Source organism: Eutrigla gurnardus (assembly GCF_963514095.1).
Source record: "Eutrigla gurnardus genome assembly, chromosome: 11".
Lineage (NCBI taxonomy): Eukaryota > Metazoa > Chordata > Actinopteri > Perciformes > Triglidae > Eutrigla > Eutrigla gurnardus.
The window spans coordinates 9167836-9183477 of NC_139925.1; the positions used below are offsets into that span (position 1 = coordinate 9167836).

Genomic DNA, 15642 nt, shown 5'->3' on the forward strand with positions numbered 1-15642 from the left:
CAGAAAGAGGCCCGGAGAAGTGGGATGAGTGGTGTAGGGGGGGGGGGAAGGATGATGATGGGAACAGGTGGCTCCCTTTGGGTGGGATTACAAATACACAAACACACTTTCAGACACGGAAAAGTGTTTGTGTTATGGGTTAAATTTTGCTTCATGAGTACATTTTTTAACTTGAGATTGTAACTTCTTCAAAGTAAAAGTTCAAATTATTTGGGAATGGATGAAAACTTGGTAGACTGGAGGTTTTCATGTTACAGGACGTTTACATTTATGAACATTCATCTTCTCTCCCATGGAACCTAGTTGCTCCCTTTCTCCAAGCCTTCACAGATGAGCTGTTGTTTTTACAGCAGAGCAGGGTCAATCCATCATCAGCCTGGCAACTGGGAATGTATGGTTTAGCAATGTTTGAACCAGCACTGAAAAACAGAGCAATGAAAATCGGACAGAATGTAAGCTGTAAAGTCACCAATCTAGACCTTTCTATATCTGTTGGCTGCGTGCTCTCTGCTTGTGTCAGTTTGTGTTCCAGGCCATGCTCCGTGTCAGGGCTGTGCTGCCACTGTACATCACCAAAACAGCCCTGATCCCATTATTGTGGTCTGCAGCTATCACTGCTTGGAGTCCTCCAAGCCACATCTAAGAAAAGCCTATATTTATCTCTGGAAAGCAATGTGAACCCATTGCAATCACACACTGAAACACACACACACACGTAGACATACATAAGAACATACACTAAACTGAATCCATACTGCGGTTCTGGAGGTTTCGCGTGACGTGTCACTTTACCGTATAAGCATCGTCCCGCTTTTTCTCTGGTGTGGTTTGTTCCAGCTGTTTTTGAGGTCTGCTAAATACAAAATTTGGTGCGATCGCCCAGTAATGTGTCAACAGAACCTGACCTGCGGGAGGTAGACGTGTTCGAAACCTGGTCGGAACCAGTTTGCATGCAGGTGTTTTTTCCTGTACACAGCAGGACTCTCTTTTAAAACATTTAATGAGGGGGATAAAGATTCAAACTAATTTCCTCGAGGCCATCATTTTGGTCGGTTCACCTCCGAAACTAATTTTCTTGAAGATGTTTATGAGAGCACATAGTAGTGTACGGTTGCCACGTCGTTATGTTCGCACACACATGCATAAACACACACCTGCTGCTGGGTGAAACCACCAGCAGATGCATCAGGCATCTACTGTAACATGGCAAAGGTCTGATGCACCCAGATGAGAACCCAGCCCAACCCTGTAATTACTATCAGACACACACATATACACACACACACACACACACACACACACACACACACACACACACACACACACACACACACACGTACGCACTGGGACAGAGAAACACATGGGAGACATTAGCACTGTCACTGTGGCCACACACGTGTAAAGTGCAACGGGGCTTGAATATACATCAATATAGACATTATGATGCTTTACTCGTGCTGATTTACTAACCAGCCTGCGGCTTAAGAAAACATCATGTTTCTCGTCTCTTCCCAGTTAAATCCTGAGGTTTTCAGTCAACCCAAAATGAAAACCAATTGTTCTTCTTAAGTGTGCAACATTGCAGACTTCACCTGTAGAAATGCAATGATTTAAAAAATGTGTGTGCATCTGTTTGTACTGTGACACTACAGAAGTCCTACATGCATGTTTTTATTTGCACAATTATTCGTTCACACTGCATTTTTTCTTGCCTAAGTTTATCCTTGGAAACAGCATCCTTGAGGCTAAGTAACAACTTTCTAAAATTCACTTGAGAAATGGCATGTGAGGGAAACTAAATGCCCTTCAGCGGTGGAATGCTTGTGGACTTTAGAGCCAGAAAAACATCAAATCCAGCAACTACTCTTAAAATAAAAAAAATCTAAATTTTGATGGGAATGACCACATAAAATAAACTATTTTCTCACAAAAAAATAACAGCTTTTCAATAAAACATTTAAAAGTATAATGTACAAATGAAATTCAACAACAGAGACAATTAATTCGACAAGGCCAGAGAAGAGCCTGTCCACACTGAAATCCCTTCCAAAACAGTTCACAATAATCCAATGCAGTAACACGCCATGCTTTGATTCCAATACCTAATAAGTAACTGTTTCATCTGAAGCAGTAAAACAACCGTATCATATACTTTGAACATATGGAAAAAAAACCTCCTCTCTCACAAAATTCTTAGTAAAATGATTTCATCCTTGAGACATTCGTCAGGTTCCAAGCATCTGACGAAGGCCAGACGGACTGAAACACCGTTTGTCGTAGCGATGAGACGCCACACAGAGAAGATAGGGCATGTTGCACCTGTGGAAATGTACGACAATATGTCTGGTGTTACCTCACTTACCCCTTTTATGCACATCAACACTCAACATATTGTGCAATTATAACTCTAGCAAGCCCCCCCATGCTTTACACATAGCCCATAAATGCATAATGTTCTCTCTTTAAATCGTGCTGGACTTGTTTTTCTACTGTCAGTATGCTAAGCAGCCCAGAACGGCAGCGTTAACATCACACCACGGCGCCCTCTGGGATTTTCGATCTAACCTCCTACACCCTATAAATATACTTCCCCCTCACATACAAAGAAGCAGGCCTCGTCTCACACACACACACACATTAAGTTGAGATGGACAGCTTTGCCACCCACAAAATCCTGTGAGCTTGCTGTGGTCTAACAACTAACTTTCCAATTATGATGTGCCGAAAACACAGCTATATACGAACATGTCATCTCCTCCTCTTCTGCGATAAGATGAATCAAGTATTGCTTGAATAAACACAAGATGGAGGGTGAAGACAGACAGGAGGTTTACATTCCTCCATGCAGCTCAACCTTATAGTCACAACAACATGTGAATGTATCAGTTCATTTCCCACCATAGGTGATTCATCAACAGCTTGATCGTTTATTTGACTTATTCTGACTCCTATCTGTGGGCCTTTATATCAACTAGCCAGACTGGAGAAAAATAAAGAAAAAACTGTACTCTACTCTACATAATGCAGGTTTTCTCATTACAAGGAAATGCCTTCTTCTTACTCTGACACACTTTCCTTTTGGTCAGCTACTTAAAAAAAAAAAAAAAATCAAATCCCCTCCAGTGTCTCTGGAGTGGTTTCACTGAAGGTGGCCCACATTTTCAAATTAAGAAAAGAAAATAGACCAGTGTCCCCATCTTCCTACACTTTCTGAGTCAAGGGTGACAGCGATATCCATCCCGATATAGATATGTCTGTTTACACAAATAACACTGTTTAGAAAGATAGATGGCCTTTGCTCAGGCACTTCAGTGCAAGGCACAGAAGATATTTTAATTAAATCCGTTGGTTATTGTTGCAAGATACGGGAAATAAACTTCCTCTGAGATGCAAGCACTTGGCACTGCTCATGTTTGTGACATCAATAACGGGCAGGCTTGGAAAACTCAATTAAAATGAAACTGATGCTTGCAGAGGAATAGACGATTTGACATTTGAAGTTGCTTATTAAATAGAGACATTATGCAAGGTCTGGATGGACTGCACCCTGATTGCGACACAAAACTCTCCTCGACACATGCATCTATCTGGTTCCCAAGCTGATTATGCAAAACACAGACACAATGGGTTGCATGTGAAAACGGGGTCCAGATAGAACATTTTTATTGGACTGGGGGGGTGGCTCAGTAAATTCCTCCATTCTTTACTAAAATAGGTGGTTTGATGGCGCCATCTCGAGGGCTTGAGCCATGAGCCGATGTGCACCAGCAGAGGGCGCTGTCCGGCAAGGTAATCATTGAACAGACCGGCTTCGCTCTGGCACCGGAAGCCACGATTGGAAGCTTGAATGGCAACATGACATGAACCAAGCTAGTGTTGTTGTGTAACTGCTGGATTTGTAAGTAATTTCTGTAATTGTCCCGTCGACACTCGGGTTTAATATCCCCAACGAGACGATGCTGATAACGTAAAGCGAACTGCCTGTCGTATGAATCTGTATTTTCTGTATTCAAACCGACTTGCTGCTGGTTCGCCTATACAGCCCCATACATCTTCGGCTTACTGTTAGCTTAGCAGGCTAGCCTAGCCACGTAAACAATGGGCAGATGTGAGATACTTTCTGTTTCTTAGTCAACAGTTATGTGAATGTTAGACCGACCACCCAGTTTTCTGGTGTATATTATTTGTCTACAGCAGGTAATGTTTAATATTGATGCCCCCTCTTCATCTTCTGAACGTTACTAGCTTACAGGATATTTAGCTTAAAGTCAGTTAACGCTAATGTTACCGTTGACAGTGACGGTTTATAACCTAGCGTTTATTACACTTGACGAGACATTTTTTTGATGGAAGTTGACGTTAACCCGCAATAATAATAGTTAACATTAGATATTTTATACCACTACATCATCAGTTTGACAACACACATGGCTGTCTGTTTGCAGCTGCGTCGCTATGCCTGTAGACGGTTCCGAGGACCAGGTGCCCTCCTCCCTCTCCAGTCCTGCCAGTGCTGCCCATACCCCGGGGGGGACGGAGGAGGATGGGGCTACAGGGGGCTCAGCAGTCTGCTCTTACCCTGAAAACAGCCAGGGCTCAGAGGCTGCTGCAGCCTATCCTGCCAACACCGGACCTGGGGAGGGCAACAGCGGTGAGATATATGCTCTTACACCGAAAGATCCATCCATCAAACTGATTTCCAATAAACTCAAAGACTCACTCCTGGTCATGATTTGATGTGGTATAGGTGGTAAGAGGTCTGGAGCCTTGCTGCAGATCGACCGACAGCGAATTCAGGCAGCATCTGCCAGTTCTGGAGCCAGTGAACTCCAGGGCCTTGGTGTGGCCGTGTATGACCAGGATGTCCTTGAGCAAGGCGTTCTTCGCCAAGTGGATGAGGCAATCAACGAGGCCAATCAGGCCGCTGCTAAAGCCGAGGCTGAGAAGGAATATCACTCTGTACTTGATGATGTCAGGTAAAGGACAATAACTGCACTAAAATATAGGCCTGAGCTGGTTTCCAAGACTGTGCCTCTTGGGAAATATAGGTGTTTCTGTGAAAGTTCTTCAGTCAAAGTCTTCATAATTTGTTCTCATATCAGTGTCATATAATTTGCGCTTCATAAACTTATACAGTCGTAATAAATGCTTTTCTATTGCCTTTAAATGAAAGACCATACTGTTCAGTAAGAGTGGTCAAAACTTAGTGATCATTCAATTCCTCCAAGATTTATTGACAGTAGCATTTTTTTTAACTCGGATGAAGGCAATAAAAGTCCCAAATCTCCTTAACAAGGGCAGGCAAGTTCTCAGATCGTTTCCTCACACATGTCTCTTTGAATTAAACATTGTTTTGTGTGTGTTTCAGGTCCGTGACATCGTCTCTGAAACAAATCAACAAGATTATCGAGCAGCTGACTCCCTATGCTACCTCCAGCAAAGATATCAGTAGGAAGATTGAATCTGTCAAACGACAGAAAGAAAACAAGGTAAAATACGAAATATGAAAAACCCTTATAGTCAAATTGTGATTTAAATGATAATCTTACATTAATAGAATACTGATAGTGACCGCCATGATGATGAAAACACCTTTTTTAATTCAGGAGAAACAGCTGAAGAAAGTCAAAGCCAAACAAAAGCGACTTCAGGCCATTCTGGGAGGAGAGGACACTGAAAGGGTGGAAGCGGAGCTTTTGGCAGAGGATGATGAAGAGGAAGGTGAGGTGTCTTTTAATCTGTGATTCCTTTTCAATGTGTTGATGAAAAGCATCGTCCACTTGTTAGTGTGCGGAATCAATAAGGTAAAAAAGTGCTGGTTCCCAGCATTTCTCTTCTCACAGAGCACAAACAATTAAAAAAGTATTTTATAACCTGCTTGCAGGCATATTGTCCTCATGTGCATGCATGAGAGGCAAACAAAAAAGCTGAACTTTTAATCAAAAAATGTATCCATAATCCTACTGGTGGTTAAAATCCACAGGAGCATCTTTCAAGAACTGATGCTCCACAGTTCTGTATCTAACCCTGCCTGATGTGTGTGTTGTAACAGAAGCCGGGCCGTCCACGCTGGGCAGCATGCTCATGCCTGCACAGGAGACCGAATGGGAAGAGCTTATTCGGAAAGGGCACATGACTCCTTTTGGAACACGAATTCCACAGAAGGAGGAGAAAAAGGAGCCTCGAAAAGTGATGCTTGCTGAGAACTCTGCATTTGACCTGTACTTGGCGGACCAGGCCAAGATGGCCACTGAGAGGAGGAGAGTCCCTCTCCTAAAGAAAAAAAAGCGCTCTGGAGTCGGCGCTGATGAGGCCAGTAGGAAAACCAACCGAATTGTTTCCTCTTCCAAGGACAAAAAAATGAGGAAGCGCATACGAAAGCTCCAGATTACGGCTCTGAAGGCCCATCCTAAGGCTCGGCCTAAGGCTGAGCCCCAGCTCCCTAAACCGACGAGGAAGCGTCACACTGAGGGAGAGGAGACAGACAGCGAGGGGTCAGAGTACCTGCCCAGTGATGAGGGCATGGATCCTGAACAAGAGCAAAGAGAAGCCGGGGAGGAGGGCTTTGGGGAGGATGATGACGATGAGTATGAGTTGAAACCATACAAGAAGAAAAGTGGAGGGAAAGGGAGGAAGAAAGGAAAGGAAAGTGAGGAAGAATACTGCCCAGAGAGTTCAGATGAAGAGGAGGATGCGAAGGCTAAAGACACAAAATTCAAAGATGATGGCGATGTGGAATACTACAGACAACGAATAAGGTATGACCAAGTACTTATTGTTGTAAGCTTGTATAAAATATTGATTATTTTGACCCCAGTTTTGTCATTTATGAACAGTTTGCGAAAAGTAGATTTGTTCTTGGACTCATGCTTGGATGCCAAGGTACAGAAAGTTTTCATCAGTAAGCCTTCCTAAAGAGAATGCATACATTCACTTCGCTTGTAAACAACGGGCTCAACAAACACCAGACTGAGCCTTTAACTTTCGTTCACATTTGCAATGGCGGTGGTGCAAATGTGCCATTGTTATTCCCTTTAGTTAAGGAGAAAAGCAGTCGCTTTCTGCTGGCTCCATGGTGCAGAAGGAGAGTTAATCCCAGATGAGATTGGCAGCTGTTTCTTGACTAAGCAAATTCACTCCCTGCTCTTCTTCTTCTTCTTCTCTGTCTCTCTCTCTCTCCCTCTCTCTCTCTCTCCCCTCTCACACTGGCCTAATTATCCTCCTGCACATGGTTTTATACACTCACTCACTCTAATGCTCAAATTAATGGAAGAGTAGCCCTAATGAGATTTCATATTTATAGCTGCCAAATAAATTGTGTTGGCATGTGTCCTTTTTCAACACTCCAGTGATTGAATGTCAATTCAACAGCATAGACATGGCATGGATGGTGGGGCTAGCTTATATGAGGAATGATATTATTAGAGCGGACTGTATTTGTAGTTGGGTGGGTGGGGTGGGGGGGGGAGAGAAAAGTGTAATTAACTGAACCAATGCTTAGTCTTGACTTAATTAGAGAGTGTCGTCTCCCAGGCCCAGCTAAAGGACCGGTTTTGTGGCAGGGTGACAGGACCGGGCCCAAATGAAGATGGATTCTTATCCTCTCCACCTCACACCTTTCTGGGGAACTCGCACTACTAATTGTCTGTATCAATCTTCATTTGCTGCGTGACGACTGTGCCTCTAACTGCCCTCTCTCCTGCACCATTAAAACCGTTCTCCTTTACATTTCCCTTTTTGCTGTAGATGTTCCACCACTCAAGGGAAATTCACAACTCAAAACATTGGCCATCCATGCACCTGTGTAGGCAAGTCCTAAAATAAATCAGTGAGTGCAAGAGGTGGAAATGGTCCGTTCATCCATTCTCTATACCCACTTAGTCTTTTTAGGGTTGCATGGAGTTAACCCAGTATGCATAGAGGGACGGGGCACACCCTGGACAGGTCACTAGGCTGTCACGGGGCTAATACTTACAGACAGGGAAATCCAACATGAAGCTGAATTCATTTTCAAAGTTTCACTGTTCTTCAAGCTTGGAGCTTTGGCTTACCTACTTATATTACTAGTGGATGTGTAACACTATTATTCACTCTGAGTTTGGACTTGAGTATGCAACGCTGACGTCTTGCCAACAAGGTCATTTTAAAGGTGAAGCAAGACTTTGTTCTTCGATCTCAGCGAGTCGCCTGTGGTCACTAATATCGACTGAGGCCACCCCAAGATCTTCACCGTATAATATAGAAATGCGTTTTACCGCTTGATGTGCATCTTTATTATGTTCTCCTTCTCTTACTAGGAAATGGAGGCGACAGCGTCTTAGAGAAAGGGAGGAGAAGCGTGAAAGAGGTGAGGAGCTTACAGACGACAGTGATGAAGAATTTGACGAGGGCTTCAAAGTGCCAGGATTCCTCTGGAAAAAACTTTACAAGTAAGTTCTCTGTGAAACGTTGAGTTATCCTTAATATTCACATGTTGTTAGGAAGTTGGTAGCATTTGACCTAGAGTTGTTAAAACAATTAGTGTTTTAAAAAATGTATGTGTACCAAATATTATTTGATCAAGACACCATAAACTGCATTCACTTACTGCTACTATAGGTTTCTTCTATTCCTTGGTAAGTCGTTTTGTCAGTCTGATGTTTTAAACCACTTTTAAGAAGAACTTTGGCAAACTTTCAATGAAGCTTAGTTGCTCAGCAAACCTATAAGTGTGGTTTTTGTTCAAAATTTGTCTTGTGCCAGATTGCATGTATTTAATAATAATTATATCGTATATTATATATACTTGCCTACATGTACACCATTCCTCTAGCTGGTAGGGTTGGGTTATTTTCTGGCACCATTTCAGTTGAAATCTGGTTGAATTACCAGGTCATCCTGTGACTCGGATGACCTTAGTTGCCGTCATGTGCAGGTGTACATTTTTGTATCTGTGTTTATCACATCGTCAGGTACCAGCAGACAGGTGTGCGGTGGATGTGGGAACTCCACTGTCAGCAGGCAGGTGGCATCCTGGGAGACGAGATGGGATTGGGCAAAACCATCCAGGTCATCTGTTTTCTGGCTGGACTGAGCTATAGTAAACTGAGGACCAGAGGATCCAACTACAGGTGCACACAAACGCACACACACAGACACACACACACACAGACACACAACAAGCTGTGGCCAGAGACTTTGTGTCTGTGTGGTATGAATATTTGATTAGGGGGATTTCTGCTTGAGAGTGTTCATCTGAATTATTAAACATGTTTCAATTATCAGACTCTTCACTTTCTTACTGCAGACATCAGAGAAAACACTGACACTGTGTGTTTGTGTGTGTGTGTGTGTGTGCGCGTGTTTGTGCGTGTGTGCTTGCATGTGTGTGTGTTAGTGTTTGTGTGTGAGTGTGTGTGAGTAGCATGAGTGTCTACATGAATGCTTGAAATTCATTTGGACTCATGAACGGAGGGTGGAGCAGGTGTGTCATAACAAATCAACCATGAAAAACATGACGCTGTGGTGGCGATAATCTGGTTTTACTGCACAAACGACACTCATGCATTTAGGAGGTGGAGCTTCCCCGTTGGTCAATACTCTGTCTACTATAGACGCCCACAAATTGATTGCTCGCAAACTCAATTATGGCCAAGTATCAATAGCTTCCACCAGGCAGAGGTTCATACTCGCCCATTAGTGTGTCTTTATGTGTGTCTGTGTCGACAAAGCTCTTGTAAATCTACACAGAGGAGCTGAGCATGTGTCCAATGTGTCCATGCACCTCTTTAGATTCTTTCACAGAGAGAATATATGGAGCAGAGGAGGAAGACGTTGTAGTAACATCATTCTGCTGCATTATTGTATCTTAATACTTTGCTTTCTCTAATTCCCTGATGCCTAAAAGAATCACACACTGTAAATGCAAGCAAAGCTAATTTTCACTTATTGGGAAAAGCCTTTATTTCCTATAATTTGGTATAGAGATTATGAATTTGCTCATGAAACTTGCTGAGGTTATCCAAATTTAAATGAGCCCCGAGCTCCCTTGTTACCCATCTTAATCACAGGTGTGCAAGTAAACATCTCTATATGTGTGTTTGGTCCTAGATATGTTGGCCTGGGTCCGACAGTCATTGTTTGCCCAGCTACAGTGATGCACCAGTGGGTGAAGGAGTTTCACACCTGGTGGCCTCCTTTCAGAGTGGCTGTCCTACATGAAACCGGCTCCTTCACCAGCAACAAGGTAATTGTGTATTATTGTGCGTTTGACTTTCATATTCATGATATAGTTCTAAAGTTTTTTTACGGGGGTCTTTTATTTCCTCTGGGGGGCACTAGAGGTCTGTTTATGCAGCATTATCTCTTAACCTTCTCCCCCTCTTCACCCCTCTCCTGTACTGATCTCCATCTTCTTCTCTGTTGCAGGAAAAGCTAATTCCAGAGATTGCATCATGTCACGGTATCCTGATAACCTCATATTCAGCTGTGAGGAATATGCAAGACGCCTTGCAGCGCTACGACTGGCACTACATTATATTGGACGAGGGCCATAAGATCAGGAATCCAAATGCTGGAGTAACCACTGCCTCCAAACAGGTCAGTCATGAACACACCGATAATGACCACAGCTTTTAAACTGAGTTGAAAAAGTTATACTTGTCTTTTCATTTGTGTCACTTATCTAGAAGCTCCCTCTCGCTGTTCCTCCCTTTTTAAAAAGAAGCTGTTTACTTCTATTCCTTCATTCATGCTAGGACGTTGCATCGATCTTAAGATTATATATAACTTACATTCTCTCTTCCCTCTCTAGTTTCGCACTCCCCACAGGTTCATCCTGTCGGGCTCTCCCATGCAGAACAATTTGAAGGAGCTGTGGTCTCTGTTTGACTTTGTTTTCCCCGGCAAACTGGGGACGTTGCCTGTCTTCATGGAGCAATTCTCTGTGCCGATCACCATGGGGGGATACAGCAATGCCTCACCTGTACAGGTACTGGAACACACAAATGCACTAGGATTTGTTTAAATCCTTTCACTCAGTTTAATCTATGAAGGCTAGTAGTATAATAAATTAATGAAGAAATGGACTTGGGATGACAGTTTTAGAAGCTTTTGACTATTTTATGTAAATTAACTGTTTTTTTAAGAGAACATTGGAAGTTAACAACATACTTTTAAAAATAGAACAGGATCACGCAAAAAGACAGAAGTCAATTATCCAGCAACCCTATAAATAGTTGTACCGAATGGCTTTTTTTTTACATTCAGTTACGTAGCGTCTGTTAATGTTTTCGAAAGACACTTCAAATGTCTATCACTGTCATATTTTATGAAGACCTCGCCCAAAAAATGGTAAAAAAAAATCCTCAAACTAAATTTTCAATTTAAATGAAATTATTCATCAGATTAAATTACTTTAAAAACAAAAAGATTACATTTATTAACAAGTATAACATGCAGTTGATTTTTGACCACAGTGAAAACGTTGTTTTTGAAGGACTAAACCTCACAATTATGGATTGATGCAGAATATTGCATTGGATAAAAACATATTGTGAATTTGGGAAAGGATGATGTCTGGCGTTTATCAATACATTTTGACTTTTTGAATTTGCAACGCTCCGAAGTTATCAGAAATGTTTTAATCACGTGTGTCGTAACCAATACTACGCAGCCATGGAATCGAATTGTGCAAATTATGTAATAATATTCACGACCGTGTCTGTTTTTAACCGCTACCGACTTCACCTGTCTCAACACTGTTCTGCTTCGTGTGCGTGTGTGTGTGTGTGTGTGGAGAGGCTATGCCCTGTACTCGGTGAAACACCAGCGCAAAGGAAATTAATGATGTAAAATTTCAGCATCAGCACTCATAATTCTGCAGCAGCAATGCGCCTGCAGAATGAATATAGGGTAAACACTGATTAGCGTGGCTCAATCTTTAGAAAGAATCACGCAGCGTTCGAATGTTGATTTTTAGGATGTGAACATTGTGAATGAAGCTTCAAAGTATTCGTTACAGCCCTACCTATAAGTTAACCTATAACCGCAGCATAAGGAGGGAGAGGGGGAGTGTCACCTGACAACACTAGTCACACTCGTGTGTCGACACAGTTTCAGAGAGGTAGATGGAAGCTAGTCAGAAGGAGGGATAGTGGAGCAACAGAGCCGTTAAGTGCTGTGCAGGATAATGTAGGTCCATGCAAAGGAACTTCAGTACATCCCTAGTGTACGTGAGAGAGAGAGGGAGAGGCTAAAGTGGAGAGCCAGTGAGCCAAATTGTAGCCCTTTGTCATTAGTGCTCAATCGTTAATAACCCACTGACTGTATGGATTTAATTATTTAAGCTGGCTATTGATGCTTCTTCCGCTGTCGATAATAAAAACCTTTACTAATTATTAATGTTATTAAATGGTCAGAGAGGGCTAAGCTCTGCTGCCTTATCCTCTTCTGGAAATTCTCAGAACAGCAGAGCAGGCTGATGTTCATGATGTACAAATAGTGTGTATGTATAAAAAAATAAAAAAAAAAACATGTGATGGGTGGGACTGGATGACCATGTGGATCCATTACCTGAACCATGTGTTTGCATCCCCATGTGAATCCACTCGGCAGCTTGTGCAGAGAGCTGCTGCCCTCCTCTTCTTCTTTTCAACTCTGACCTCCACTTAGCCCTAAATCCCACCATGTTATTGTCCCCTCCAGCTTTGCAGAGGGTGTCTTTGATCCCTCTGTGGACCCCCAGTGAGTTAATGTTTAAAAAGGCTAACTGGCCTTTAGCACCTACTCTGGATGAGGTGCAGCAGGACATTTGCAGTGGGGTTCCAAGTGCGGGGCGGGACCAAAACTCCCCCCACAGTATGCAATAGAGCCGGGCAGTAGTAGTGATGAAAGAAGAGTGCTCCGTCCCTCGAGACCAGCAGCACTGTGATCAATGTTTAATGGCTTGTGCTGCTCAGGGGGACAGCAACATGAACGAGGCGATGAGAGAGGGCTAAATGACAATTATACCTCCGGAAACTGAGATGTGTTGATGTGGTTATTTGACACACCGAACACAATGTTTGTTTGTGTTGTTTTTCAGGTCCAGACAGCATTTAAGTGCGCATGCGTCCTAAGGGACACCATAAATCCTTACCTCCTCCGAAGAATGAAGGCAGACGTCAAGGACAACCTCTCCTTACCTGACAAAAACGAACAGGTATTCATCATACTCTCAAGACATTTGACCCCCCTTCTGGCCAAGTATTGAAGAGCCTCTCACTCCCGCTTCTCTTGACTGGGGAGGTGTTTATCTGATTGGATGTGACTGTATGTGCCACGTCTAAGGAGTATTTGATGAATGTGCATGGCCCTTGTCAGGTGAAGCCAGCTAATAAAGTCCTAGTAAAGTAAAAGGAGCAGGTATTCATTAAGGTTGCTGGTCCCTGGTCTGTCCATGCGGGCTGACGCCGGTTGACTCCTCGGTCCACTTCAGCTCATTAAGTCAGTCCCTCGGGACTGAAGTGGTTCCAAAAAACACGCTGCTTCCCTCTAATTTCTCTCCTCACACACTGCACTTCATCAAGGGGCTTTAAAACGGATGTTCACTGCTTATTACACACTTTTACACTTGTGTGTGTGTGTGTGTGTGTGTGTGTGTAGGTTCTGTTTTGCAGATTAACAGAGGAGCAGCGGCAGGTTTATCAGAACTTCTTAGATTCCAAAGAGGTCTACCAGATACTTAACGGGGACATGCAGGTAAGCCTCCCTTTCGTCGTTAAAGCGAGTTCACTGCGTTTATTTCATCCTTCTTCCATTTGGGCCCTTTGTGTTGACCTGCACTGCAATATAAGAACTCTCGGGCAAGGAGAAGACTTCCAGGAACAAGTCTTGCCTTATTCATTATTTAACCTCCTAACTGATTAATATCAGTTCACTTCTCTTGCTCAAAGGCATTTTGGGGAGTTTCTTTTTTTATGCACCTAAAGAACGACACCTTGAAGTGGTAGCAGTGGAATACATCCCTTTCTTGCCATGTAAATTTAGTTAAACCCCTAATAGCTTGACTTTAGTATTCTTTAAGATGCTCTCTTTAAGGAAGCTATGTAGTTGTTCTTCTCACATTAGTCAGACCCTGGAGAGAGACTCGACCATTTATCACCACTGACCAAATGGACGAGGTTGGAGGGGCCAGGGGTGACCACAGCAGATACACACACACACACAGACACACACGCTCTTATAGACATATTCAGTGGTCACTCTCAGTCCATTAACCACCATTACTAATGCAGTGGCCATTGGGCCTTCATCAAGAAACACGGTCTTTATTGTCCTTAAATAAATTATATAACTAATTCCTGTAGACTAAAGTAAATGTGTTTATTTGTTTAAAGGTCCAATGCTGTAAAATAACATTAAATCTTCTGGGTTTTTTGGGGGGGGAGGGGGGTTTAGACATCTGTGATCAATTCTGGGTTCATTTTTGAAAACTCGATTTAAAAACTGTTCTATTTTTTTCCTCTTTTTTTGTGCTGTTTAGGTATTCTCAGGTTTGATAGCGCTACGTAAGATCTGCAACCACCCGGACCTTTTCTCCGGTGGCCCCCGGATGTTAAGGGGAATCCCAGAGGACCAGCTTACTAAAGAGGAACACTTTGGCTTTTGGAAACGCTCGGGCAAGCTGATGGTCGTGGAGTCTCTACTGAGACTCTGGTTTAAACAGGGACACAGAGTCCTGCTCTTCACTCAGTCTAGACAGGTTAGGAGCATGCTCTGACTTTCTGATTCACCCATCCATCAATTTACTGAAGTAGCAGCAAACACACACACACACACACACATTCATAGTCTCTGTTTGCTGCCGGCTGTCTGTGTGAGAGAGAAAGAGAGTGTATGTGAGCGAGGCCCCAGCTGTTGCAGTCAATACCAATGAGATTATACCTCAGAGGGAACCTGAGACCCTCCCTGTCGGTATCTCTGTCCATGTAATATTAATCTGCTCTAATCCTTTTAGAGATAATCCAAACCTCGGCCCCCTTTCCTCCCCATGTGTCTCTCCCTGTCTTCATTCTCTCACCGTCTCTGCTGTCTTCATCTCCTTCCCAGATGTTGGAGATCCTGCAGGTATTCGTGACGGAGAATAACTACTCGTACCTGAAAATGGACGGCACTACAACAATAGCTTCCCGACAGCCGCTCATCGCTCGCTACAATGAGGTAAGGATTATTCATCCCTAATGGGGTTTAAGTGTTTTCTCATGAAGATCCCGTCCTGAGGGACAAAATGCTTCGGTGGAACCCTGCACACCCTGAGGTGGAAACACTAATTGATAACAGTCTGTTGTTGTCTCTGTCTTCGGAAGAAAGATTTTCTAAAATTGTTATTAATTAAGGATAAAACGGATTCTGTTCAAATGCGTGGCAAATGTATCCATTTATGTTAATATTTAAGTCTAACTTTGTCATTTGTGTGAGGAGAATTAAATGAAAAAAGCCAAGTTTAGATCAAGCTATTTGACTCTCTTTAAAGGGGGTTTAATTTTAGCAAACAGGATAATGTGTCCTTACAATACCTTTTAAATTATTTACTGATGCGATTTATATGATTACACCCCAAATTGATTATCATTGGGAGTATAGATCTGTGGGCATGATGTTCATTAATTGACATTTTTCTTG

General features: G+C 42.8%; 1 protein-coding gene across 1 annotated transcript in view; it reads left to right on the forward strand.

Moving 5' to 3' along the window:
- Positions 1-15642, forward strand: part of ercc6 (excision repair cross-complementation group 6) — a 61522-nt gene that overhangs the window by 42698 nt on the left and 3182 nt on the right. Inside the window, exons 2-16 of the mRNA XM_084020588.1 lie at positions 3864-3898; positions 4446-4651; positions 4748-4976; positions 5369-5489; positions 5607-5721; positions 6053-6758; positions 8298-8429; positions 8952-9110; positions 10090-10225; positions 10408-10578; positions 10793-10969; positions 13064-13180; positions 13624-13719; positions 14504-14722; positions 15070-15180. Coding sequence (XP_083876714.1) covers positions 4456-4651; positions 4748-4976; positions 5369-5489; positions 5607-5721; positions 6053-6758; positions 8298-8429; positions 8952-9110; positions 10090-10225; positions 10408-10578; positions 10793-10969; positions 13064-13180; positions 13624-13719; positions 14504-14722; positions 15070-15180 — 2685 coding nt within the window. The 5' untranslated portion in view covers positions 3864-3898; positions 4446-4455. The remainder of the gene's footprint in view (positions 1-3863; positions 3899-4445; positions 4652-4747; positions 4977-5368; positions 5490-5606; positions 5722-6052; positions 6759-8297; positions 8430-8951; positions 9111-10089; positions 10226-10407; positions 10579-10792; positions 10970-13063; positions 13181-13623; positions 13720-14503; positions 14723-15069; positions 15181-15642) is intronic.